General features: G+C 44.4%; 1 protein-coding gene across 1 annotated transcript; it reads left to right on the top strand.

Annotated features, from left to right (window-relative positions):
• Positions 1-4,954: 4,954 nt before the first annotated feature.
• Positions 4,955-26,936, top strand: GALNTL5 (polypeptide N-acetylgalactosaminyltransferase like 5; the record flags this gene model as incomplete). Its single annotated transcript, XM_079152648.1, has 8 exons — positions 4,955-5,095; positions 10,811-10,914; positions 12,194-12,360; positions 14,781-14,903; positions 18,464-18,713; positions 21,110-21,227; positions 24,247-24,399; positions 26,528-26,936. Coding segments are annotated over 8 exons (1,248 nt in total), but the record flags the coding sequence as incomplete, so codon positions are not given.
• Between the last annotated feature and the right edge of the window lie 1,003 nt (positions 26,937-27,939).

Below are 27,939 nucleotides of genomic sequence, written 5' to 3'. Positions count from 1 at the left end.
GACAGCATCAAATTAAAAAGCTTCTTCACAGCAAAGGAAACAACAATGTGAAGAGCAAGACTACAGAATGGGAGAAAATCTTTGCCATTTACTCCTCTGATCAGGAATTAATATCCAGAACGTATAAAGAACTCAAAAAACTTAGCACAAATAAATAATGCAATCATTAAATGGGCAAAAAAACATAAACAGACACTTCTCCAAAGAAGAAATACAAATGAACAACAAATACATGAAAAAATATTTAACATTCCTTGCAATCAGAGAAATACAAATCAAAACTACATTGAGATTTCATCTTGCTCCAGTTAGAACCGCAGCCTTCAAGACTATACATGCTGGAGAGGATGTGAGGAAAGAGGTAACTCTTACATTGTCGGTGGAACTGCAAATTAGGCAACCACTTTAGAAAGCAGTATGGAGATTCCTCAAAAGACTAAGAATGGAACCCCATAGGACCCAGCTATCCTATGCCTTGGTATTTATCCAAAAGTACTAAAATCAGCATGGTATAGTGATGAGGCACATCAGTGTTTGTAGCAGCACAATTCACCATAGCCAAGTTATGAAACCCAGGTGCCTAGCAACAGATGAGTGAATTAAGAAAATGTACATATACACAAAGGAGTTTTACTCAGTCATAAAGAAGAATGAAATCATGACATTTGCTGGTAAAGGATGGAAATGGAGAACATCATGCTGAGTGAAATTAGCCAGACTCAGAAAGTCAAGGGTTGAATGTTTTCTCTCATATGCAGAAGCTAGAGCAAAATAAGGGGGAGAAAGGAGGGATGGATCCCATGGAAGTAGGTGGGGGAGTAGAGGAAGGGGCTTGAGGAGGAGGGAGGATGGACGAGAAAAGGGAGGGACTTCAAAGTGGATTTGACCAAATCATGCCATGTCCACGTATGGATATTCCAAAGTGAACCCCACCTTTACGTTTATCAATAAAGCACCAACTTTAAAAAACAATAAACAGAAGGAAGACCAGTAGAGTAGAAGAAGGGAAATGGGGAGTGAGGGGGAAGGGAAACGAGGAAGCACTGGGTACCGGGGGAGAGTAAATCATGTTCCATGCATGTGTGCTTGTCTTTAACGGGAACCCCACTAGTATGCACAACTATAATGAATAATAATTTTTTTAAATTTAATATTTGAAAGAGTAAGATAATATCCTTTTAAAGGCAATTTTATTTTTGAATTACAAAATACTTAATATGCATATATATTTATACACAGAAAATAGCAAGGTAAGCACACACACATTTACTTCCTAAATTTAACCTCTTTTATAGTTTGAAATACTCACTTCAGATAGCTTTCTGCTTTTCAAAGAAGTAAATTTCAACAATACGATCAAAACTTGCCCCCATGCCTTGCCCCCCTCCAGCCTCAGAAGGAGCGTCAATAAATTGAGGACAGATGCCTCTGCATGATTTTCCCTTTGCTATTTCTTAAAGATGGGTTGCTAATGATGACTTCTTACTTTTTCTTCATCTGAGAATATCTGTATTCTTCCATAATTACTGAAGGATATTTTTGTTGGACACGGAATTTGCTGTAGACGATTCTTTTCTTTCAACGCTTAACAATGTTTTGCCATTTCTGTTTCCTGTGGTTCTCAGAACTCCATGGTCCTTCAGATTGGTGTCTGCCAGCTGGGCGGGGAGGTACACACAGGTAATCCCCAGCACTCCTGAGGGGGAGGTCAGAGGAAGGCGTAAGCCCACAAGTTCAAGACCAGCCTCGGTCTCATAACAAGACCTTGTCTCAAAGAATCAACAAAAACAGATTTGTGTCTCCCCTTCAGTGCTACATTCTCTCTCCTTGGTTGCTTCCAGGGTTTTCTTCGTCTTCAGTTTTCACACATTTAATTGTGACGTATATTGACACTGATTTCTTTGGTTTGTCCCATTTGAGGGGATGCTCTTCGATGCTCTTCAATCTGTATATTTCCATATTTCACCCAATTTGGAGACTTTTCAGCCATTATTCCTTTGAGCATTTTTCAATTCTACTTTGTCCCCTTTCCTTCTATAACTCCCATAATACAAAGGTATCTATTATCTGGCAGATCCCTGAGACTCACTTCAATTTTTTTCCAGTTAATTTTCTCTCCTGTTCCGATCAGGCAAATCCTCCTTATTTGCCCTCAAGTCCGTTAATCCTGCCTTTGTCATCAGCTCTCTATTTAACCTATTCGGAGTTTACTTAGATTATCCTTTTAGTCCTCTCATTTCCATTTGGTTCTTTTATTGTAACTCACATTCCTTTGCTGAGATTTCATTTTCTCCATTTGTTTCTAGTAGTGCTGTGATGACTGCTTTATCATCAGATAATTCAGCCTCTGATTCACCTCAGTGTTGGCGTCTCTGGATTGTCTTCATTAAATCTGAGATCTCCCTTATTCTTGGCATGACAAGTGATTTTTTTTTTTACTGGATCCTAGAATTACAAATATTGTGAGACTTCATAGATATTGTGAGCTTCTTTTTCAGGCAGCAGTACCCCTGTTGAGATGGAGCACAAGGCCAGATAAGTGTGTGTGTGACTTCTTGCTGGGCTCAGGGACACCACCCAGGCTATTTGGCACATGTACATTGTCTTATTGCAGATGGGCGGGGTGGAACTTCATCTCTCTCCTGGAGCCCACTGACACCTTTACCAGTGACATGGGGCACTGACCTGGTGGGTAGGCAGTGTGCCTGTTATCCCTTCTTCTGCCCATCTGACATCAGGTAGGAGAGAAACTCGACTTCCCACTGGGCCTTGCTGGCACCAGGGAAGAAGCGGGAGTGTCAGTTATTCTGACTCACACCATCTGTTTCTCTCTCATTGCTCCCAGGGTGAGTGGAGGTTCAGCGGGGAGCAGGGAATGCTGCTGAGCCCCTCCTCTTAACAGTTTCTGGTGAGCCAGCCAGGAAGCTATGGAAAGAGCATTCTTTTGCACATTAACACTAAGGCTCATCTCCTAGGTGGAGCTGTTAAATATTTTAGACTTTGTCTCCTTCAGAAATAAGTTTCTGATTTCTTATATTCAAGTTCCTTGATGAGATCGGCACACTGTTCCAGCAATGGACTTCCAGTCAGATGACAAAGAGCCCCAGTGAGCTCAAGATTGAGGGATAAAGTAAATGGGGAATTTGAAACAGAATCCCTTTGATATTAACACTCCAAATTGTTTTAACTTCTGAACCACCTCCCACTGAGAAAACTTCCTCATGCTGAAGACAAACACCAAGAAAATTCAGACTGACATACTTTTTGATTAGCATAGTCTAGCTAAATCAGTATATTCGTATCACTTGGCTTTTGTGTCTATAAATAATAAGTGCTTCTGTGGGACCAGGGGAGAAGGAATCTAGCTGCTTTTCCCGAGTTTGATCAAATTGCATAAGATTCCTTTTTCCTTTTTCTATCATTTGCCCATTTCTTATGTGTATGGACAGATTAATCCAGTCAGTCCAGGATCCAAGAAGGGTCCCTGGGCAAGTTTCAGTAAGTGTCACCTGACGATTCTTGTTGCTGCCAGCTGAGTGAAGGCTCAACATGCCCCTGACACTACCTCATAGACACTTAGGTCAGCCCCTGTCTCACCAGGCAAGGTTGTAGAAGAGCAGCTCCCCAGTCAGATTGTGGACATCTCCCGGGAGGGGAGTCAGTCCCCTGCCTGCTTCTCAGTGGGCCACTAGGTTCTGCTCAGCCACACTGACACTGCTGGGTGCAGAAGCAGCACATGGCTGCTTGCTTCTGGGGCAGGAGGTAGAAGGTTCCCTGTGCGGAAGAAGACACTGCTGCAGGCTTTCCCCAGCTCCTGACTGTAGCTCCTGACTGGGGATAATGGGCTTATTTTGAAGCTGTGTTTATCTGTCTGTTGGTGGTTCCATGGAGGCTTCCATAGCGACAGTCTGAGATGCAAAGGGAGGCAACAAAGACATTCACAGAGCTCCCAAGTCCTTCATCAAGCCCTGAGGCAATCCTGCTTCATCTTTCCAGAGTCCTCCTGTGCTTATCTGTTCTGCTGAGTACAGGATTTTTTTTTAGCAAGCAAGAGAATCTGGGAGGAATGGGGCAGCTCCATCTTGACCAGAACCCCCTCTGTATGTAGCCTTTATACCAATTTTGGGAACTACTCCCTGGGCATTGTCGGTGGGGCGGTTACACTATTGAAGAGAAAGCACAATGTATTTCCACGAAGGAAACAATTTCATTTTTCAAGTTTTTTTTTTTTTTCTGATTCCAAGCGTTCTTAAAATATCCTGCTACCATTTATTTGTGACAGTGCATGTTGATATTTCTATTTTTTAAGTGTTCTGTTGCAGCATTATTTGATGTTATTAATACAAGCTCATTACTTGAATCTCTATTATAATTTAGAACTTAGTATCAAATGACTTTCTCTATGCTCCTTCCAGTGAACTGTATAATTTTTAAAATGAGATTTGGCCCCTATGTTATTTGATTGTGTTTTTTGCTTTTAACCATTTTTGCTCATTTTGTTTATCTTTTATGTCTGCATTTTGTTTTTTATTCCCGAGTTTTCATCTTTTAATAGGAAAATTGGCCCAACTCCATTTGGTGTTATGATTGGCATGTTGGTATTGTCCTCTGTCACCATGTTTTGTTCTCTCTAATGGAATTTTGGGCAAGGGATTCTGGAGTTCATTCTCCCACCTTCCCCCAATCCCTCCATTGCTTTAATCTTACTCTGCAGTTGAGAATCATCATGGCACCTGGGGCTGAGCACTTCCTTCCACAGAAGACTAAATGACTATACTTTGTAAAACGTTCACTTTGATTTGTGTAAATCTCTGTGTGCCCCACTGTAGCCTTGTCATCTGGTAAATCAGGTTCCAAGAAAATGACTCTGCTTGTTATAAAAGGAGTTTGGGATAGAGTTGCTTTCACCCAGCTTCACCATGACAGTTGTGAGTCTTTCCCTAAGTGACTCTAATTATCTTTTCTTGCAGGTAAAAACTTTAACTTTACAGACCCAGAATTTTATGATGGATTTTTAAAATATGGACTTAATTCTATCCTCAGTAAAAAGTTGGGCAACCAGAGAGTTGTGCCGGATAGCAGGAATGCCATGTATGTTCCTTCTCCATTTTTAAAAAAATATAGTAACTAACCAGATTTTAATTCCAGCATAGTAGAAGTCTAGTCGTGTGGATTCCTCTTTTTAGGACCTGAAGCTAGACAATGTCAAGATCCTATGTCAAGAGTCCAAAGTTTATAATGTAGAGGATGGTCCCCATTGGCACAGAGTGCATTCTAGAGGTTTCTGAGAATTAAGATGCCCATGGCTCTTTTTATTCAGTCACCAGTAAGGGCTTCTGGTCAAAGTGGGGTGTTCATTCTCAATATAAAATTCACATTAACATTCATATAAAATTTAACTTTTAGCCATTTTTAAATGTACAAGTCAGTAGCATTAACGACTTTTCCATCATTCCAAACTGAAACTCCATATTGTAGCATTTGCACATTAACACCTTTTTCATATCATTTAAGTTAATGGTTCCCAGACAAAGGGGTCTGATATTCTCCTTTAACTACAAGAAGAGTAACTGAGTTAAGGAATATGGGATCTACGAGAAACACAGAGATAAGCTCCAAGTCCCAGGAAGCAGGGAAAAGTGAGGCCATGCTGTCTTGTTGTGACCTATGTGCAGCACGACTGTTTGAAGCCGGAAATGCCCCTGGTGATATGACATACCCAAGAGATGTAGTCTTTGCATGGACGACACGACCTATCTGGGTCATCATAAAGGAAAAAGAATAAATGTACTTAAACCATAGTATGTAGTCTGAATTTAGAGGACAACATTTTAGTCAGCTGAATGTTTAACTATCACAAAGGATGGCTATTTTTGAATGCCATTGGGTCATGATTTTCTCTCCATCACTTCTTTCTGCCAAGTCTCATCTAAAACACTGCAACTGCCTTGGCTACCTTCCTGTCACTTATGATTTATTAAGAAAAAGCTGAACATTTAGAAAGATCTGTCTAAAAGATGAGTGGACTTGGCAGTTTTAGTATTCAAGATATTAACTTATTTAACCCATCATGTTGGAAAAGAAACACTTACCTGCTAGGAGTAACTACCCTATCCAACTCCAAGCAGTTTTCTACCCGTTATTGTAGTGACTGTATTATTATTCCATTAAACAGAACTTTGATTTCAGTTTTGCCTTTATTTTTAAAATTCTAAATTTTTAAAATTGAAAATGAAAATTGTATACATCTATGATGTTTTGATACACACACACACATTGTGGAAAGGCTAAATCATTCATATTTGACACATGTATGATCTCATACACATTTTTATTTTTTTTGCATGTGGTTAGAGGACACTTCAGTTCTACTCTTAGCAGTTTTCAAGTCCACAATATATTGTTATTAACTGTGGTCACCACACTGTACCACAGCTCTTGAGCTTCTTCCTAACTGGCAGTTGGTGACCTTGATCCAACCGCCCCACCTCACAGGCCCGCCAGCCTCCCTTTGCCTCTCTGCCTCTCTGAGGTCCATTGTGTGAGGTGCCCAGGTGTCACAGAAGTGAGATCATGCAGCACTTGTCTTTCTGTTCCTGGCTTATTTTCACTTAGCCTGAGGTAATTCCAGGCCCCCACTTGTTGCAAATGACCAGGAGCCTTCTTCTCTGGGGCTGAATAGGATCCTGCTGCAGTCATGTGCCACGTTTTCTCATTCATTCATCCATTGACACTTTGGTCGATTCCACATCATGATGTTGTACGACGCTTCAGTGAACTTGGAGTGCAGATATCTTCCCAATGTACCAACTTCCTACCCATAGGATATATATCCCAGTGGCACAGCCAGGCCAGGCCATTCTCCGCAATGACTGTGCCCTCTGCCAACACTGTGCAAGAGGCCCCTCTCTCCAAGTCTGCTCAGCACTTCTTATCTTTCACCTTTCTGTTAACAACCATTTTAACAGTTGTGAGGTGATTTCTCATTGTACTTTTCATTTGAATTTCCCTGACAATGAGTGAGGTTGAGCATTTTTTCATTTACCTATCGACAAATTTTTTGCCTTCTTTTGAAAAATGTCTATTCAGATTTTTTTTGACGGTTATTTAATCAGGTCTTTTGTTTTCTTATCATTGAGTTGTTTGAACTCCTTGCATCATTTTGAATTTTAATTCCTTATCAGATATGTGATTTGAAAATATCTTCTCCTAACCTGTAGACTGTCTCTCTGCCCTGTTTATTATTTTCTTTGCTATGCAGATTTTTAGTCTGACACCATTCCATTGGTTTGCTTTTGCTTTCGCTGCTGTGCTTGCTGGATTATATCTAAAGAAAAGCACTGCCCATACCTATGTTCTCTTCCAGTCATTTAGTAGTTTCAGGTCTGATGTTTAAGTGTTTGATCCATTCTGAGTTGATTTTTGTGTATGGTGTGAGATGAGGGTCTAATTCCACCCTTGTGTGTGTGTGTATCAGTTTTCCCAACATCAGTTATTAGAGAGACCGTTCTTCCTTTGGTGCATTCTTGGCATCTTTCTTTTGAAAATCCATTGGCCATAAATGCACTGATTGACTTCGGTGATCTCTCTTCTGTTCCATTGGCTTGTGTGTCTGTTTTCATGCTAGTATGGTGCTGTTTGATTATTTTAGCTTCGTAGCAGATTTGGAAATCAGGCAATGTGTTGTCTTGGCTTCATTCTTTAAACTTATGATTGCTTTGGCTATTCAAGATCTTTTGTGGTTGCATATGACATTTGCAATTGTTATTTCTATTCCAGTGAAAAATGCCATTGAAATTCTTATAGAAATGGATAGAGTCTACGGTCACTTTAGTAGTATGGATATGAATTCTTCTACGCCGTGAACATGGGGTACCCTTGTGTCTTCATTTCTTTCATCAGTGTCTTTTAGTTTTCAATGCACAGATTTTCACCTCCTTGGTTGAATTTTTTCCTAGGTGGTTGTTTTTGTTTTGTTTCCATTGTTATAAATAGAACTGTTTTCTTCATTTCTTTTTTGAACAGTTCATTGTCAGTGTGTAGAGATGCTACTTGAATTCCATATGTTGGTTTTATGTCCTCCAACTTCACTGAATTTATTAGTTCTAACTGTTTTTTGGTGGTGTATTTAGAATTTTCTACATATAAGATCATACTATCTGCATGTAATTTCTTCCTTTCTGCTTCTGATACCTTTTGTTAATTTATCTTGCCTGAATGCTCTAAGACTTCCAGTATTATGTTCAATATAAGCGACAGGAATGCATCTTTATCCTTTTCCTGATCTTAGAGAAAGAGCTTTCGCCCTCTTGCTGTCAAGTTGGACGTGAGCTCTGGGCTTGCGGTTTGGCATTTGCCGTGTGGATGTGCGTGCTTTCTGCATACCTAACCTGCGGAGAGCCTCTTAAGTCAGGAAGGGACGTAGGATTCTGTCCAGTGCTGCTTCTGCACCTCTCGGAGGATCCCACCACCTTCGCCCCTCGTTCTGTTGATATGGCCTTTCACATTTGTGGATTTGCATGTTTGACCATCTTTACATTCTAGAAATAAATTCCACTCAGTGTGGTGAATGGGTCTTTTAATGTGCCATTGAATTTGTTTTGCTAGTATTTTATTGATGATTTTTGCAAATTTTTGCAACTGTGCTCATATGGAATATTGGACTATAATTTTCTTTTATTGTAGCATCCTTGTCTGGCTTTGATATCAGGGTAGTGCTGACCTTTTAAAATTAGTATGGAAGTGTTCCCTCCTCAATTTTTGTTTTTTTTTTTTTAGTGAGAAAGGTCATGTTCTTTAAATGTTTGGTAGAATACAAAACATTTGAGTAATTAAGCCATCTGATCCTGAGACATTTTCTTCAATTAGAGAATTTTATTACTGATTCAATGTCCTCATTATTGTCTATTTGGATTTTCACTTTCTGCTTGACCTAATCTTGGTAGCTTGTTTGTGTCTAGGAATTTACCCATTTCTTTTAGGCTATCTGATTTGTTGACTGTAGTTTTCACAGTAGTTTCTTGATTCGTTGTGTTTCTGTGTTGTCAACTTGAAGGTCTCCTTTTTTGTTTCTGATTTTACTTATTTGAGTCTTCTCTCTCTTTGCGTTAGTCTAGCTAAAAGTTTGACAGTTTTGTTCATCCTTTCAAAACCCAGCTCTTGGGCTGAGAGTGGCTCTGTGGTGGAGCACCTGCCTAGCACGCAGGAAGTCCTGGGTTCCATCCCCAGCACCACAAAAACAAAAACACCTTTCGGCTTTGTTCCTCTCTTCTACTGCTTTCCTGGTCTCTGTTTGATGTATGCATGCTCTGGCCCTTGTCATTTCCTCCTTGGACTAACTTTGAACTTCGCTTGCTCTTCTTCGTTCCTTGGGACGTAACATTACATTGTTCATTCGGAATCTTTCTTCCTTTTCATTAGTATGTCACAGACACCCTGGCACATGTGTGTGTGTGCTCCTGTTGACATTCAAGGAGGAGAGATGCCTGGAGCGACCTTGCTCATCCCGGGGTCATTCTTCTTCACTGAGTGGTACTCAGGGTGGGCACGCTACGATTTGCTTACCTTTTGATAAACCGTTGGATTGTTGCCGATTTTTGTCTATGAGAAATAATGCTGGCATGAACATGCTTAGACAAGTTTGATGGGCAGATGATTTTTTCCCTCTTGGATAAATACTTGGGAATGAAAAGGCTAGACCTTACGGTGTGTGCGTGACCTTTTAAGAAGCGGCCGCTCTCCCAGAGCAGGTGCACCCGAGCCTTCTCCTCAGAGCTCTTGGGGTTCCAGCCCCTTCGTCCTTGCCAGCACTTGGTGTCACCAGTTTTCACTTCTAGGACCCCTGGTAGGGGTGTCATGGTGTTTCACTGTGGCTTCATCTGTGTTCTGCTCCGGAGTCGTCGTGTTGGGTATCTTTTCATCTGTCTGTCTACCATCTGTATGTCTCCGTTGTTGAAGTTCAAGTATTTTGGCCCATTTTTAAATTGTGTCGTTTGCTTTCTTATTCTCGGGTCTGGGGGCTCTCTATGTATTCCGGATGGAGGGCCTCTCTCCTCGGCTTGCAGATGGTCATCTTCTGCCTCTGCTCCTCAAGTCATCGCCCCCCTGCCCACAAGTCACTGTGTCCAAATCTCCACTCTGTGTAAGGACACCGGCCACCTTCACTGGGGTCCACCCAACACCCCCATTGTAATAATTACCTCTGGGATAACCCTGTCTCCAAGGTGGGCCACCTTCTGAAGACTGGGGACTGGACCCTCACTGTGGCTGGGGGCAGGGACTCACTACAACCATATGGTCCTGCTTTGGTACACTGTGTGGATCTCAGTGATAGGCTCAGAGCAGACTGGCTCACCAGGATGACCAAACCCAGGCTTTGTCCAAGTTACTTTACCCTTAATTGATTCAGATCAAAAAACTTTCCCGTAAAGCAAGTTTGTTAAGTAATTTTAGAGACGTGTACACACACACACCAGGCGCTCCACGCTCCTTCACCATCATCCGGTGGAGGGACATAGCTTATCTCTTCTTAGGCTGACAAGCCCCAACTGAATGTAATCCTGCAGAGGTGACGTCAGCAGCACGCTTCACCCTGAACTCACTCTGGTTCTTGGTAGGACTCTCCCATGAATTCAGTCGCACCCTCTCTCCCGCCCCCTCCCCACTTCTTCTTCTCCTAACTCAGTGATCTTATTGGAATTCAGGCCTTTTAATTCTTCTCCTGCCTGCTTCTGCAAAGCCAGGTCCCCTGAGGTTTCAGCTGAGGGTGGCGATGGCTTCCTGCTCTTCCACCGCCATCTCATCCTTCCAGCACAGCGCTAGCTTCCCTTCAGCAAGCACACCCTGCACATCTTCCTCTGGCCCTGACAAGGCCATCCCTTCCCGCGTTGCCTTCGGTGCTCGAGTGTCCTGGAGGTACCGTCCATGCTCCTCCAGCGTTGCCTCCCCACCACCTCCTTCCCTGTGGTTTTCCAGGAAACGGTCCCCTTTTTGCAAGGTTGCAGGGGGCAGAGATTTTCTATCTTAACCCCACCGACTGGCCCTAGCTGATTAGCCCAGGGCTGGAGCTGAGCCAGATGGAGCCAGGGACTCGTTCCCCTTGAGGTTTTGGTCTTGCCAAAGAAAAGACCCTTATTAATGTATAGGTGCTGGACCACATGCTGACGCCATCCACATTTCCTGCTCTGCGGAGCTGACCGGGGGACAACCACGCTGCAGAGGGGGACTGTCCCCACTCAGAAGCCTCCCACAGAGCACCAGCTCTGAGAATTCACACCTGTCCCTTCACTGACCCTCCCTTTGAGGTTCCTCCTCCTCCTCATGAGTCTCAGATGTAAAGATAAGAGCAGAGAGGGGAGGCCCATCCACAAGGCCCCCAGGCCTCTAGTTGCCTTCCTACGCTGGTCCTTGAGACACAGGCCACCCTACAACGTACCTCCTTCACTAACTGAAGCTCCACTGGGTTTCTGTAATTTACAACCAAAATATTTCAAAATATAACCAAATAGGAATATAACTGTCCAAACAAAAAATAGTTAATAATGCACATTACTGGAGTTCTGTTTTACCTCAATCGGCACAAGATAAAAAAAAAACTTTTTTTTTTTTTGAATACTTAGAAGTTCAGTTACACCATATGCATTTTTTGCTACAGTAGACAACACAAATGTAAAAATAAAGCACAGTTGGGGCTGGGGCTTCATGTTAGAGCACTTGCCTAGCATGTGTGAGGCCCTGGGTTGGATTCTCAGCACCACATATAATAAAAAACAAAGGTTCATTGACAACTAAAAAATATTTTTAAATAATGCAGAATGAGTTTTCTTTGAAGATGGTACAATAAACTCAATGTAACCCTTTCAACATGTATATGAGTTCAGTAATTCATTTTTACCATAGATGCTAAAAGGTGGATATAATTTGTGCTTATATCTAGAATAGAACTAGGATTATCAAAACAGCATCAGCATAAGCAATCATGAAGGGAGAAATGATCTCCAAAATAGTAGAACAATATAAGAAATCAAGGAAAGTTTCGTATCTTAATTTTTGCACTTTGAGATCACTGTCAGTCATGATCATCAATAAGGGACTCGGGGGGGGGGGGATGGAAATGAGGAAGGGTGTCTGAAGGAGACCCCAAAGCGTGAAAGGCTTTGGATGGATCGTTTTCTTCCTATTATTTTTCCTGCAGATGTCTTAAGAGATTTTACCCAATGCGCCTGCCCAGTGCCAGTGTCATCATTTGCTTCTACAATGAGGAATTTTATGCCTTGATCCGCACTGTGACCAGCGTCATGTATCTCACGCCATCCCTCTTCCTGGAGGAGATTATTCTGGTCGATGACAAGAGCGAGTACGGTAAGATGGACCTGGGTTGTCTGACCTGCCATGAAGGTGGTGCCCTCCCTCAGGCACTTGAGTGATTTACACAAAAGTCCTCTTGGGGGTGGCAGGTGGGCTCTGCCCTGGGTGCCATCAGTGCACATGGTGGATCTGGAGGACCTGGCCCTGTCCTGATGGGCTTCCACAGGATCTGCCTGGGAACACCAGCCTCGTCCTCAGAGATCACTTCAGGATGAAGTGACCTCGGAGCAGATGTCACTCTAAAATATGGGGAGCTCTTGAGTTTCAGTGCCAGGAAAGGACCTGATCCAGGTACTTCCTATAGGAGAACGCCAACCAGACCAACTGCAGCTAAGTGCTTTTTCTCTTCGTACACTGGTTTTTAAGGACTTGTGATAGGAATGCAAAATCTGCTTAAGGACCCTTAGAATCTGAAATTAGATGTCTCTTTTACAACTGAGTACAAGCCTTGGGCGAGCTAGGCATGCCAAAGCCACAGTACCAATATGGAACAGACTTCAGGCTGGGACAGTCCACCCAGCCCACTGAGTCTGACCTCCTATGAGCTGGAAAGGAAAAAGCTGAGGAGAAACTGTAGGAAGAATGGGCAGAGCAAGAAAAGACCACATCCCAGGAAGTCCAGCCTGTGGGGAACGACCGGAGGTGGCTCTAGAATGAGGCTCAAGCTGTTAGCACTACCTTTGGAATTTCAGGTTTGGCCAGGCACCTACCACGCATGACATCGTTTCCACGGAGTAGCCAGCATCTGTGGTGCAGGCCTGTTTCTCCAGCCTCACGCGTGTGAGGGGTGTGGACAGCGGTCCCGGCCCCGCTGCAGCTCAGGTCACCCACGCGCCTGCTCAGCGGCACGGAGGAACATGTTGGGAAGTTGCTGAGCAGGAGTTGCAGTAAAGTCAGGTGCAGGGGGCAGGAGCAGAGCAGCTCTGCCCTCTCCCCAGAAGTACCAGGAAGTACCTGCGTGCCCTGGGGATACAGCTCCGGGAGTGACCACAGCGCAGTGTCGCCAGCCTCTCAGACTCGCCCTGTGTTTGGAGGGATCTGTGCCTTGTTGGGACGGCTATTACCATGCCACAGACCTGGTGGCTTAGGCAACAAACACTGATTCCTCACAGCTCTGGAGGCTGGAAGTCTGAGGGCAGGTTGTTGGCATGGGCACTCTCTCTGGTCCACACATGGACCTTTCGCTGGCAGGAAGTGATCAAGTGAGTTCTCCGACCTCTTTTCATAAGGGCACCGATCCCACTCAGGAGGGCTCCACCCTCATGACCCACTTCCAGATACCATCACACGGGGTTGGCTTTTAACTTATGCATTAGGGGCAGACTTCCCATCTGTAACTGGCAGCCCGCTCACACATTCATTGTGCACTCTGGTCCCCTCCACAAGAGGCTAGAGGGGTCACTGCTGAAGGCTGAGACCTGGCAGTGCTGCCAGAACAGACACCTCCATTCCTCCTTGGTCTTGGCTTTAGACCCAAGCAGAACCTCAAAAACAGGACAAGGGATTGGGTTCTGCTGCAGTTCAGGACTAACACACCCTGCCTTTGCTTCACGATGGCCTCATCATGGATGGTCGGGCAGTTGCTGAGCTAAAGCCTCTTTCCTGTCTGATTCCCACAGACACTGTCAATGTACACCCTCAATCTTTTCCTATCATCCCATCCCTGTAGGTTGCCAACCAACAACATGACCAAGCCCCCCTCTTGGGGTCAGCAATTATGCTGCCAGTATTGTTTTTCTGCTCCAAGTCTGGGCTCACAGAGCCCACTGTGTCCTGGATGCTAGAGAGGTTTGCAGAGAGCTGAGCTGAGATGCCTCTGAGCAGGCCCCGGACAGGCTTTAGAGACAAGGAAGGGCACTCCACCTTCTGCCGTGATCACTGAGCCTGCTCCCACCGATCCCACTCCACATCCACACTCCAGGGCTCTGAACTCTACAACCCGTGTCCATGCTACCTGGCTGGGGCTTCCTCCTTCATCACAGTGTTAACCTTAAATACTGAGTGACTTTTAGGTACCTGGTTCTGTGTGGGATGATAGCTCTCTTTCTCTCACTAGAGGAACATGGTGGGCACCCCTTCTTACAGATGAGGAAACTGGGATTGAGTGGGTTGGCAGCTTGCCTAAGAGTCACCCCAGAGTTAGAAGCACAGCTGATCACGGTATGATCTGGTCAGTAGTATCAAAGTGCCATGACTCAGTCTTTTTCTGTTAAAATTTTAATAGTGATTTTGAAAGGAGAGGTGTTTTTACCAGGTGATTTTGATGATGAATCACTTTTCTTACAGAAGACAAAATTTTAAAGTCAAAACTTTTGTGAAATAGTATTGTTTTTAGGAATCAATCATAATGACACTAACTTGTTTTAATTTATAGCTGCTGTTTGTAACTTGTTAAGTGTTGGATATTTTTCTAGATGATTTGAAAGAAAAACTAGAGCATCACCTGGATATTTTTCGGGGAAAGATCAAATTGATTAGAAACAAGGAGAGAGAGGGGCTGATTCGATCCAGGATGATTGGAGCAGGACATGCTTCAGGTATGAACTTCTCTCAGGACATGAGCCACAGCCGTGCTATGGAGCTCTGCCTCCCCACGCCCATGAGGCCCTCGAGACCCATCCCCATGTCGGCAGGCTTGAGCCTTTGACCTTCTGTTGCCTCTGAAAGTGGTCTGCCGCAAAATGTTAAGTCATTTCAAATGGAAGATATTCTTTTGCAAAAGTCATAATGTCAGCCCCTGTTACCAACTGAGTTCCCTTGGGTACAAAGTATGAGTTATTTTAGTGCAGGAGATGCAACAGGAACCACACCGTACAGGATTAAGGAGAGAAAGACAGGGGTTGGAAGGTGTGGGTCCCACCCACAGGGGACTTGACAGCAGGTGGGGTCAGTTCAAGGTCTCTGGAAGGCAGAGGTCTCCATGAAATGAGAGAGAGTTGATTTGGGGAACTGCCTGGGGAGGAGAGACGCACAGGGGAGAAGTACTGGCTGAAGTTCCTGGCCTGGCCCACGTGGAGGGAGGAGGGGGGAGGGTTGGACTGAAGAGCTCAGGATTGCAGCGTGACTCCCGGAAAGGCTAGAGGTTGGTGCAGAGCCCCATGCAAAGATTGCCTGGAAGGATCGAAGGATCCGGAATGGCCGGGATGTCCATCTCTGGCACCCCTTCCTACACACACACACACACACACTGTGCTTAGTCATTGGCTGAGAGGGCCCTGGGGAATGTGACCTTGACCAAACTGTAGTAGATCCCAAAGCTTGGACAGCGGGGAGGTGTCCAATCCACATGTCCCAACAGGGTCTCCTGAAGGGTGATCACAGACCCAGGGCTGATGAGGGAGGTTCCAGATCCAGGTAAGGGAACCAGTCATCAGATATGAACCCCTCATGCTGCGACAGGCTATCACTGCACACATGGTCACCATGGTGGCCAAGGGCATCAGACACCAACACAGCTGGGCAGCTAAGCCTTGTGGGATCTGAGCAGCTCATGAAGGTGCCTCTTCCTCTCAAACTTCCCACCAAAACTGAATGATCACAGGGTGTGTGCAGAACACTAAACTAGAAAAAGATAGGTCATTTTTAAGGACATTTTATCAGTCCACATTGCAATTGAATGTCCCCAGTCCCTAACAGGTAATACCTTTTCATTGAATGGAAGACCAAATAAAAGGAAAATTTGATTTTCTTTTTCTATTCTCTTTTTCTAAGTTGGACTGCTCAGTGGAGATGTTCTCTTAACTACAAAGATAATACATAATCATTATTCAAAACTCAGTACAAACCACCAACACAATGTGGTCTCTGTTGGAATGTCAACACAAACTTTACACAGTGGTCCCCCTTTCTCCACAGGAGATATGTTCAAGACCTCCAGTGACCTGAAACCACATGTAGTACTGAACCCTATGCATACATGCAGTACTGTTTTCTCCTATATGTCTTTCAGTGTTGACAAATAGTACCAGTGTTTCTCTTTCACTCTCTTTGTGCTCCGAGGCTATCATTAAGTAAAATAAGGGTTACTCGAACACAAGTTCTGGGACACCACAACAATCAGTCTGAAACCCAAGAAAGCTACTAGGTGACTAACGTGAAGGTGACATATACAGCATGGAAACACTGCACAAGGGGATGATTCCTGTGCTGGGTGGGGCAGAACAGGAGAAGCTGAGATTTCATCACACTACTTGGAAGAGCTGCAATTTAAAACTTGCAAATAGTATATTTCTGCAATTTCCAATTAGTATTTTCAGACTGTAGTTGATAACAGTCAACTGAAAACTGAAAACACAAGAACAAAACAGGCATCGATTCCTCTCTATCGTCCTCACCCCAGTTTCTTTTCCTTTTTCTTTTTTTTAATAACTTTTATTTATTTATTCATCTATTTATGTTCTGCTGAGGGAACCCAGTGCCTCACACGTGCTAGGCAAGTGCTCCACCACTGAGCCACGGCCCAGCCCCCAGTTCTTTTTCTCCATGATATTTGTTGCTGTCTGTCCATCTGTCCATTCGTCTGGGTCAGTTTGCTGTCCCACAGACTCCAGGAGCTGAGAACCGTTCTGAAGAACTATGATCTGAAATGAGGTCGCTAGCTCCACCGAGGAGGATGAGGGGGTGTGCAGGGGTTTTGCAAAGTGAAGAAGAAGTGAGAGAAGGAGCGTTGCCATCAGATGGATTGCGATACACCTAGAGGAAAGGATTACGGTTTTGTCTCCCCACCCCACCCTGCATGACCACCCTTGGGAGCAGAAACTTTGTGGTTTGGAAGGAGCCGTGGGTAACAAGGAAATGCTACTGACCAAATGCCATGGGTCCACACTGTGGTGAGTGCAAGTCAGAAAGCATCACTTCCCCAAGCAAAGGAGGTGAGGGAATTGTCTCCATACTGCAGTGACTAGTGTGCAGCGCAAACAGGACAACTGCCACACACGTGCAGTTCAAGAACGCGCTGCTTCACACATGGCTTGTTTAAAATTGGCAGATGGGAATGCCTCTGGGTGGGGATTCAGCATTTTATTGAGATTATAATGAGCAAGGTCCACTCTAGGTCACCTAGAAGAACAGCCAGGCAATTTGGCTGGTTTAAATAGGTTCCTTGTGGTTTTCTCTAGAGGCCCTTATCTGAGGGACAACTGGAAGAAATATTAGCAGTAAGCTTCCCAAAAGCACAATGTTTGACCGCAGTGGCTGACATTGCCTCCAAATGTTGGCTTGACGCATATAGGAGAGGGAGGAACTTTACGTCGTCAACACATCTGAGGAAGCAGTGGCTTCTACAAAGATGGGCTTTACCCAAAACAAGATTGTAAGAGAATTTGGTGAAAAATTAATGTGGAAAATTTTACATCAATTGAGGGGCCTGTGGAAAGGAAAGGAGTTCTCAGTTCCTGCAATCCATGGGCAACTGGACAGCAAACTGACCCAGACAAATGGACAGATGGACAGATAGCAATAAATATTATAAAGAAAAAAAAACTGGGGGCTGAGGTTGTAGCTCAGTGGAAGAAAAACCCGGGGAAATAAATAGCTGAAATTTGAAGTCCCTCCTGATTGGAACCCACAAAACGTACGTACATTCTTGGCTTTGGCCTGGCTCCTCCCATGTCTTCTGCTCTGGCCTAGGATGTATCAGGCTCTGGGTTCGATCCCTGGCACCACAATAAATAACACTGGATGTGAGGCTGTAAGTTAAAACAACAAAACTTGACCTCAGAGTGAAAGTATTATGCATCTTTGCATCCCAAACCCCAAACTGGAGGCTGAGAAAGCACCCTCTCAGGAAGAATTTGCTAAATGAAATTGGTCAGTGAAGGCCAAGCTAACATGACTTCAAATAATTGAAGCCCAGTTGGTTCCACCTGCTTCCTCAGGATTCTCCCCAGCATGGTCTCTAACCCAGTTTGCTGCTTCTTCTGAATATCGATGGCACATGGTGTCCTGCTTGTTTGGACACGATGAAGCATGTGTTTTCTGTGTCCTCCAGGACAAACACGTGGGAAGGTTCGGCAGGGCCTCTCTGCATCCTGCCTGGGTTTGGGTTGTCTTGACTCGTGCCCTGTGGACTAGCGCTGGTCTCTTCTTGCCTCCCCAGGGGACGTGCTGGTGTTCTTGGACAGCCACTGCGAGGTGAACAGAGGCTGGCTGAAGCCCCTGCTGCAGGCCATCTCCAAGGACCCCAAGATGGTGGTGTGTCCTTTGATTGATGTCATCGATGAGATGACCTTTGAATATAAGGCCTCTCCTCTTGTAAGGGGCATTTTTGACTGGAACCTGCTATTTAAATGGGGTAAACTTTTCTCTTATGAGATGGAAGGACCAGAAGGACCAAGTAAACCAATCCGGTGAGATTTCTTCTGGCTATGGGGAAATGGTATATGTATATTGGGATCTGAAAAAGAATCTTTCCAACATTTGCTGGATTTCGGAGCCTTGTGAAGTTACAGGTTTTGCTTCATTGCTTGTTTCTTAAATGCTTTAGTGCCAGAATTTGATAGATGTTAAGTTTCTATAATTGAAAATGCAAATCCCTGTTTGGAAAACCACTGTGGTTAGAAAGTATGCCTCTATTCCTGAGTCCCATCTTTAGAACCTGGACGTAGTCCTCAGGAGCAACTTGTATGCTGATCCAGGAAGAAAAGGCCAAGTTAGCCCAGAGGAAAATACACGTATAAAATATTTATCTAAGTGTTTCCATTTTGATTTCATTGGCTGAAATGAGCATGATTTTCCTAGCTTGTTTGCCTTGGAAAGTGTTTTTAAAATATAAGAGCAGCTGAATTTGCTATTCTCATTTCGTTGTTTTGAATGCTGGGACTTACGGTTGCATTTACAAGGCCACTCCTGAAGAGCTTCCTCACGGACGTCTTGGTGCCAGACTCATCCCTCTTCACAAATCACATGAAGCTTCCAACACTGTAACCTGGCAGGTCCTTGACCTGCACCTCTCCTCTGCTCAGCTATAGCAAGTCACAAGCCTCTTTTCACCTGATTCCTTCCCTGTAACACCTGGAGACTAGCACTTCACGGGGTTGTTAGGAGACGTACACATATAGACAAAGTTAGCTATGTGACACTCATTGGCTACCGTCTCTGCCTTGGTGTCTCTCCGGCCTCTCGGCTCTGACTGCTGGACACAGAATCCTCTCCTGGACCACGCAGGGTCTTCCTGGCAGGCTGTCTGCTCTGCTTCTCAGGCACCATCCAGACCACAGGTCTTTTCCTTTCTCCTTTCACCGCTCAGGACTTTCTTCTTTCTCGTGTGTCCTGGATTTTCTGACCTATGCATTCACTTCTCTTGCTTGCACCTCAGTGACTGAGCCCACTTTACTTCTGCCACAAGCTCTGCACAGCTCATGCAGAACCAACCCCACCCTCTCTCCTGTTCTTCTGTGTGAGCTGATGTATTCTGCCCAAACGTAAGAGATGTGCGCCAACGCTAACCACACGCTGATGCCCACCCCTCATGCTGCTCTGCAGTGCCTAGTCACTCATTTCCCCAATGGCTAGGAAACAATCTTGATTTCTTCCCTTAGTCCACCTAGCTGCCCCAACCTGAACACCCTACCTTTGATAAGCAACCTTACCTCTGACTTCAAGGTGAAATCAAGACAAAAGAATTGAAAGGAGCCAAGTGCAGTGGTGCACAGCTGTAACCACAGTGACTTGGGAGGCTGAGGCAGGAGGATGGCAAGTTTGAGGCCAGCCACACCAATCTAGTCAGGCCCTGTCTCAAGAGTGCTAGTGAGGGTGTGAAGAAAAGGAAAGCTTTATACACACTTGATGGGAATATAGGTCATGTAAAACAGTATGGCGATTCCTCAGAAATAGAGCTACTCATGACCCAGCGATTCCTCTAATGGCTATATACCCAAAGGAAATCAAATGGGTACATTGAAGAGACATCTGCACTCCCAGGTTTATTGCGGCACTACTCACAAGAGCCAACAATCAAGCTCTAGGTGGTCATTGACGGATGGATGAAGATGATGTGGTATAGAAACACAATGGAATATTATTCAGTCATAAAAAGGTGAACTTCTGTCATTTGCAACCATGTGGATGGACCTAGAGGACATTGTACCAAGGGAAATGAGCTAGATGCAAAAAGACAAGTGCCACAGGACCTCACTCATGGGTGGGATCGAAAACAGATCTCAAGGAAGTAGAGTCCAACAGTGGTCCCCAGAAGCTGGTGAGGGAGGGGGGAAGGTGGGAGGAGGAAGGGTCAGCCAACCAGGTGAAGCTGCAGTCAGGAGGAATAAGTTTGGGAGTTCCATTGCAGGGCAAGGTGGGGACTGCAGTCAAGAATCAAGTAAAGTATGTTCCACAAGAGCCAGAAGAAGGAATCTCAAATGTCTCGTCATGAAGTACAGATGCCCACTTGTGGTCATGGACATGTTCACTGACCTGAATGAACACTGCACAACTCACACGTGTATCAAAACACTCCTGTGCCCAATAAATGTGGATGGTTGCTATAGCTCAACTAAAAACACACATGTGAAGAATATGTTGCTCATGTGATTTGGAGAGAGCTCAGTAAATGTCATTTCCTACTTTTAAGCAGCTGTAGTTTTAGCTTAGTGCTTTTACACACTTAGCTCTATGTTAATTTTAGTATTGCTATGGTTGTTTTCTAGTTTCTAACTGTAAGTAACACTAACATTCAATATAATTTTTAGGAAAACTCTTGATTACTGTCCGTGGATTTGGGTTCAGCTTTATTTCTCCTTCCCAGGTCACCTGCCATGGCTGGAGGGATTTTCGCTATAAATAGGCATTTTTTTTACGAAATTGGACAATACGACAAGGGCATGGATTTTATGGGAGGAGAAAATGTGGAGATTTCACTAAGGGTAATCAGACTTTTTAAAAAAAACAGTTACCTTTTTACATAGAAAGTAAAATTTGACTTTTAGTCATGTAAAATGATGTGGTAATTATGCCCAATTTTCCTCCCTGAGCATCCAGGAGAACCCCGGTGTCACATACATAGGATGATGTATGGGGCTCCTTACAAAAACGGAAAACATTCGATATTAAATTCTCTCACCATTTTGTTATTTTGAATGTATACTTTAGCAAGTGAATATACTTTTAATCTGCAAGTTCTCTTTCTATTGTCTTGGTAGCTGTGTTCTTTTTCCAATTTTTTTCTGTTTTGGATTATATCTCATCCCTCTCTTCCTTCCTTCTTTTGGCTGGTTATTTCATTTATTTTTCCCTTCTTTTAAGCACAGACTTCTTTCCTCATGCCTTAGGTTGCTCGCTGCGCACCTAGGAATCTGCACAGTGATTCCTTCTGCTCGCTGTTTCCATTGCTTCTCCCCCACCTCCTCCCCTGGCTGGTCCAGGCAGGATTTTATAACACCTAAATCTTTGGCACCTTTTATTCTGTTTGGGTAAATATTATCATATTACTACATTGCTCTCTGGGAATATTGTAGAAGGAATTTCCCCTTTCAGCAACTAATAATGTAGAACCTCATCCCAGGTCTCAATAGAATCATTTTTGTGAATGACACACGCATATTTGAAACGTAAGAGTATTCCACTCTCCACAGATAGCAAAGGGCAGCTAAGATGCTGCTCAGAGGTGTTCATTGTCCCTGCCTGCAACCACTCCATTCCTATTGCCCCTTCATATCTTTAAGCATGTGTGGGGGGTCTCTTGTCATAAATAAATATGTAAATTAGCAAACAGTTACAGCACTCAACGATGCCAGCTGCCCCGACCCTGTCCTGAGGATCATCTGTGCACCAGCACGTACATCTTCACCCCTCAATTGCTCTTCATCCTAGTCAGATGACATCCTGTGACGTTCCAGGAACTGTCACTGGTCCCTGATGGATCGCTTTGGTCTTCCATCTACTGGAGGTCACAGTAGCATGGATCCCAGAGACCAGTCTTCTTTGCCTTACTGGATTTCAGAGCCACGCTCCAGATCCATCCTCTGTTCAGTTATTCTGTTTCCTTCACAGGAACTTCTGCTGCTGCTTCTAAGCAGGTGTCCTGAGGTTTCTGTCCTGGCCAGACTTCTCCCCCAGGTATCCCTTGAGACTTGGCTGGCATTCAGCCACTCTGCACCTGGTGGTCAACACAGTGCACTCTCTCTTCATCTGCTGTGAAAGAACCTCTACTCTGAGCCAACTGAGCACCTCCCGTCCACAGCCCAACCTCGAGGCCAGGTGCTCTGGCCCCTGCCACAGTCCAATAACGAAAGGCCAGCATGTGGCTGGCTGTGCTGGGCTCTGGTTTCTGGGTCTGAGAGTTCTGATCATTGTTCTGGCAATAGCAGGGGTTCATGTATGTTCTTGTTCTACTGAATGGCTGGGACTTCAGAAATCAAGCCAAACCACATAGCAGAGCCACCTGTGCCTTCATTTCCCCAGCTGAGGCATGTCAAAAGACAAGCCCAGCATCAGTGTGTCTGGAAAATGGCCTGTCCAGAGGTGAGGGAGGGGAGTGAGCCAATGTTTACTGAAAGAGATTTCCAAGTTTCTAGAATGAACAGTTAAGTGGACAGAGAAATAAATAAACAAATAAATAAAGCTGGTGTTAGCAGAAAAATGGCTGTATTGTGTATCGGTTGTTTTGTTGTGTAACAACTACTCCAAAGCACAGTGGCTTAAAACAGCAACCGATTGTTTTTTCCCTCCTAGCTCATCTGCTAAAGTGGTTCTGGTGTTAGCCAGACGGCTGGTTTCTGTTGGTGTTGCTTCTACCTTTGAGGTTACCTGGAGGCTCAGCCAGTGCTGGGTCAGCTGGGGTGGCTGCAGTTCTTTGCTGGGATTTGGCTCAGTTGATCTGGTGTGTCCAGTGATTTGCATTTCTACCAAGTTCCCAAGTGATGCTGATACTGGTGACCTGAGGACCATGGAGAGTCACTAAACGCCAGTCAGCAGAATTGCTACAGCAAACATACTGTAGATGTGCAAACAGTGTGCACAAAAATCATATCATAAACATGTTGTGGTCTTTTATAACAATAAAAATTGGAAACCACCAAAATGTTCAAAAAATATAAGCCTTTTCAAATAATTTTGTATAACATCAAATGAAAAAAGCCAGTTATCTTCATGTTGGGTGTGCTTGTGTCAGTACATGTCCTGGGTTATGGTTTTGTTTTTCTTTTTTTGTTGTTGACCGGGTGTGAACCCAGGGGTACTTAACCACTAAGCCACTGCCATCCCCACTCCTGCATTTTTTTCTATTTTAGTTTTGAGACAGGGCCTCGGATAACTTGCTGAGGCTAACTTTGGATCTGTGATCCTCCTGCCTCTGCCTCCCAAGCTCCTGGGATTACAGGCATGTATCACCACACCTGGCCTCAGTCATGGTGACTAGCTCAGAACGCTAGGATGAGAAATGAATTTTGTTTCTTATATGTACTTTCTATATTCATCAAATTTCAAAGACTTTATCTTACTTTCATGTAGTGAAGTTATTAAAAATAAGTGTCCTAGGTTTTAAATACAAAAGGGATGAATCATTAACTTCTCAGTCAGGACTGGCATTTCTCTCGTCTCTTGCTTGCATCTGGCAATATTCAGTGTGAGAAAGGAGAGCTGCTTGGCGTTCAGAGTGTCAGCTCTCAGGTCAGACTTCATAAATTTGAACGCGGTGCTAGGCCACTTAACTATTCCACATTGTTGTGCAAACTTCTTAACAATCCATATGTGAGTTTCGTCACCTATAAAGTGGGTATAACTGGAGTATCTTCACTGTAAGACTGTTGAAAGAATTCAGTGACATAAGAAACAATAAACATTGTTATTTATGTTTGTAAAAAAAAAAAAAAAAAAAAGTCCAGCAGTATGGTCTATTCCTAGCAAACAATACCTTAATATTGTTTTTGTTTTTCTTTTCTCTAGATCTGGATGTGTGGAGGCCAACTGTATATAATTCCCTGCTCTCGAGTTGGACACGTCACTAGGAACCACAATGTAAACAGAAATCTTACAGTAGAGGCAGCTATGATTCGTAATTCCCTCCGAGTGGTGCACGTCTGGCTGGATGAATACAAGGTCAGGAGCACCTGCTGAGCAGAGGGCACACCAGGGCCCCAGCAGGGCTTCTTGGGAAGATGCCTTCTGCAGCTCCCAGATCCAAGCGTTCTTTTCTCTATTTTCCATAGCTTAGCAGCGTCCCTTCAACCACTCATCCACCCATCTCCAGTCCTGTTCTCAGTTAATTCTAAGCTGCTAGATTTGCAACTCATGTTTAAAATTTTTAGTTTCCAGGGATAGTAGAGTTTCTCAGAAGTAAACCAACCAACATATATATGCAATCTTTTGTTTTTCTCCTAGATCTATTTTTCCACGCAAGGAATTGCCCCCGACTCCAAAGCGAATAGCCTCTCCCTTGCTCTATCCTCAGGTGCAAGTTTTTAGATCTCCTTCCCCCACTACCGATTCCTCAAGTGCTACATTTTCACTGGTCTGGGGACCTTGTGAGAACCTCTTTTCTTGCCAACAAAGATTTCTGTATCCAAGGGATGCTCCTCCATTTGTGCATTTCCTGAAGGGGTAGGCCCCTTGCTGGGACCTTGACACCATGCCAAACAAGTAAGGACAGGAGTTCCAATGAGACCTCATTTCCGTTAGATAAAGAGAAATGTGTAAGAGTCTCTCCATGGCAGTGCACACCCTGGTCTGCATCTTATGTCTCTGTGATTCCAAGTTTTTAAGTTATGAAAATAAAAACACTAGATTTCTTTTGTAATCAGAGAACTATCAATAAAAACCAATGAGATATTTTTACACTTAGATTGGAAAAACATAAAATCTGACATGACCAAGTGTTGTTCAGGGAGGATTTCCCAGAGCTGCAGGTGGGAGTGTTAATGCATGACTTAATGCATTTTAAATCCTAATGGATGTGCCCAAACTGTCCTCAATGTCTATGCTGTCTTCTACATTGTCATCAAATGTATATGAAAATAACTATCTCTCACATTGGTCATAATTAGGCTGCATAGTATGATAGGTTAAAAATGATGTCCCATTGTGTTGAATTGCATTCACTTAGTTATGAAACATCCTGAGGTTATTTTCACATTTGTTGACTGTTTTTCCTCTTGTGAACTTGGGTCATAGATCTGGGCAGCTGGATTGACTTGACTTGGCTTACCAGTTGAATTGACAGCAATTACTAAAATGTCAAAAAAGATACTGCCAAAAGTGAATTTAAAAGCACACACTGTTTGGTATAAAATTAGCAGATTGTATGACACAGCATGTTAGGAAACTTAATGAGTGACAGGTTCCAAGAGAGGGCCCTGACGGGGAGATGCTGCCTAAGGTCATCCAGGCCTTCCTTCCCTCCAAAATTATGACACCTCCCTTACTCTCAGGTCCATCACGTCCCCTGCCAGTTCACCCTGGAAACTAGGCTGCAGAATGTGATGGCCAAGGACTCGATCACCACTGGATCACCAGGGGCAGGCACCTTGCACACTGACATGGGTGAACGGGACCCTCTCAACGCTAGTACCAGGTGTCAGCGTCACATAGACGAAAACGCAGGGGTTCTGCTTTTGAGGCCTGGGTCTACTTAGAATGCCTCTCTCAACGTGGGACTGATGGTTTCCATTAGGCATTCACCCTAAAATACGAAACCCTGACCGAGTGTGGTAATGAGGACCAAACAGACATGACACGTGCTATGTGCCAGCCTTCCTCTCCCAGGGGTTTTGCATGTACAGAGCTCTGGGTCCTTGCAACAACCTTATGGAGGTGCAAGAACCTCGCCCAAGATCACAGGTAATTAATGGCAGAGTCAGGACTGGAACCCAGGCTGTCTCCCCATAGAGTTCATTCCCCCTTAAGTACCACACCACCCCCATTCTGAAAAGATAGAAGTATCCTTTGGGACCAGGAAGTGAGGGGTTTTGTTCTTGAAAGAGTAAGGGACACTGCAGTAGGCAGCTGGGATCTTTGGCTCCTGAGAAGTAGGCTGTCTTCCTGCATCCTGTGCCAGGGCACATCCCAAGCCTCTGAGCTGGTGAGTGAATCTAAGGTCCCATGCTGTATCTTGAGAAGGTTGGTTGGTTTACTGGTTTATTTCAGATGTTGAAAACATGCTGCTGGACTTGATATGCTGATTACCAAAGATTTGTTTGGCTTAATGAAATGACTCTTTTTGTTTACTTAGGAGCAGTATTTTCACCGGAGACCTGCTTTGAAATTCAGGGCCTATGGAAACGTTAGTGAACGTGTGAAATTGAGAAAACAATTGAAGTGCAAGTCATTCCAGTGGTATTTGGATAACATCTTCCCAGACTTGGAGGTATCTGTGAACTTTTGGAGAAAGAAAAACCAATCATTTTCCTTAACTAAGGGTTAAAAAAAACCCCTAGTCTTTCCACATAGTGGCATTGGAGGACACGCCTGGAACCTCATGGAATTGTTAACACGGAGTAAGACGCAAGGCAGAGTTGCCTCCATCAAGGGCTATTACCTGCCCCCGACTTTTTTTGTACCAGGGATTGAACCCAGGGGTGCTTAAAAACTGAGCCATCCCCAGCCCTTTTTGTGTTTGATTTAGAGACAAGGCCTTGCTAGGTTGCCGAGGCTGACTTTGACTTGTGATCCTCTTGCCTCAGCCTCCCAAGCCGCTGGGATCACAGGTGTGCACCACCGTGCCTGGTGGTTTTCCCCTTTCAATGACAATTCCTAAGCCTTCCTTGCTCATCTGGAGCTGAATTTTTTAGGCTGCCAGATCTTGAGCATTAGCAGTGTGAGCTGTCAAAGAGTTAGGACTCCATCCCACCTTGTTGAGGTAAAGCGCACTGTTGGCAATTGTTCGGCAGACTCACTCGGTCCTGGTGCCTCCAAGGAACTTCTCTGCTTTTGGAGCCTTTGACAACCCAATTTCTACTCCAAACAGATGAGCTGACCTGGCTACGTCAGGAAGATATTCACACAGAGCTGTGCCTGTCCATACTGACTTTGGCTGAGCTGGGCCAAGCTCCTTCCTTTGCCTCCAGTGTAGGTCCTGGGGCTGACAGCTTGATTGGGTTCCTGTGCTTCTGAGGTCCAGTTCACTTGCCTGGGCATCTCAGTTTAGTTCTCCAAGCTGGCTTTCCTGCTTGTTCCTGTTGGCACTTCTGTCCTTTGAGATACTTCTCTTTGCTTGAGTTTGCTTTTCCATGTCTGTGCCCATCTGTAGCTCTGCCCACAGGTCTCCTGACACTTCTCACACTGGGTGTCCTTTGGTGACCCTTTGTACCACCTGACTTGACCCTGAGCTGGGGCTGGAGAGAAGAAAGAAGCTGGTGGCCTCTCTGTGTGAACTCCCCTTCCCCTAATGCCTAAAGTTCCTTAGGGTCACAGGAATTGCTATGAGGTTCACCATGGTGACAGTGACAGGAAGGGGAAAGAGATCTGATTGACAAAGACAATAAAGAGAGAAAATGAGACTAGGAACACATGGAAAGAGGGAAACAGGGAGTGGGTAGACTTCTGATAGTGCTCCAAACATAGCAAATGCCAGGGAAGCTGTAGGAGCCACCACAAAGGAAACAACTTGACTCATGTATCACAGCCATGTGGTCAGTGGACCAG

The sequence above is a fragment of the Sciurus vulgaris genome, assembly GCF_902686455.1.
Source record: "Sciurus vulgaris genome assembly, chromosome: 8".
In the NCBI taxonomy this organism is placed as follows: Eukaryota; Metazoa; Chordata; class Mammalia; order Rodentia; family Sciuridae; genus Sciurus; species Sciurus vulgaris.
Note: the sequence above shows the minus strand (reverse complement) of the source record. Positions and strands in the feature narration are given on the sequence as shown.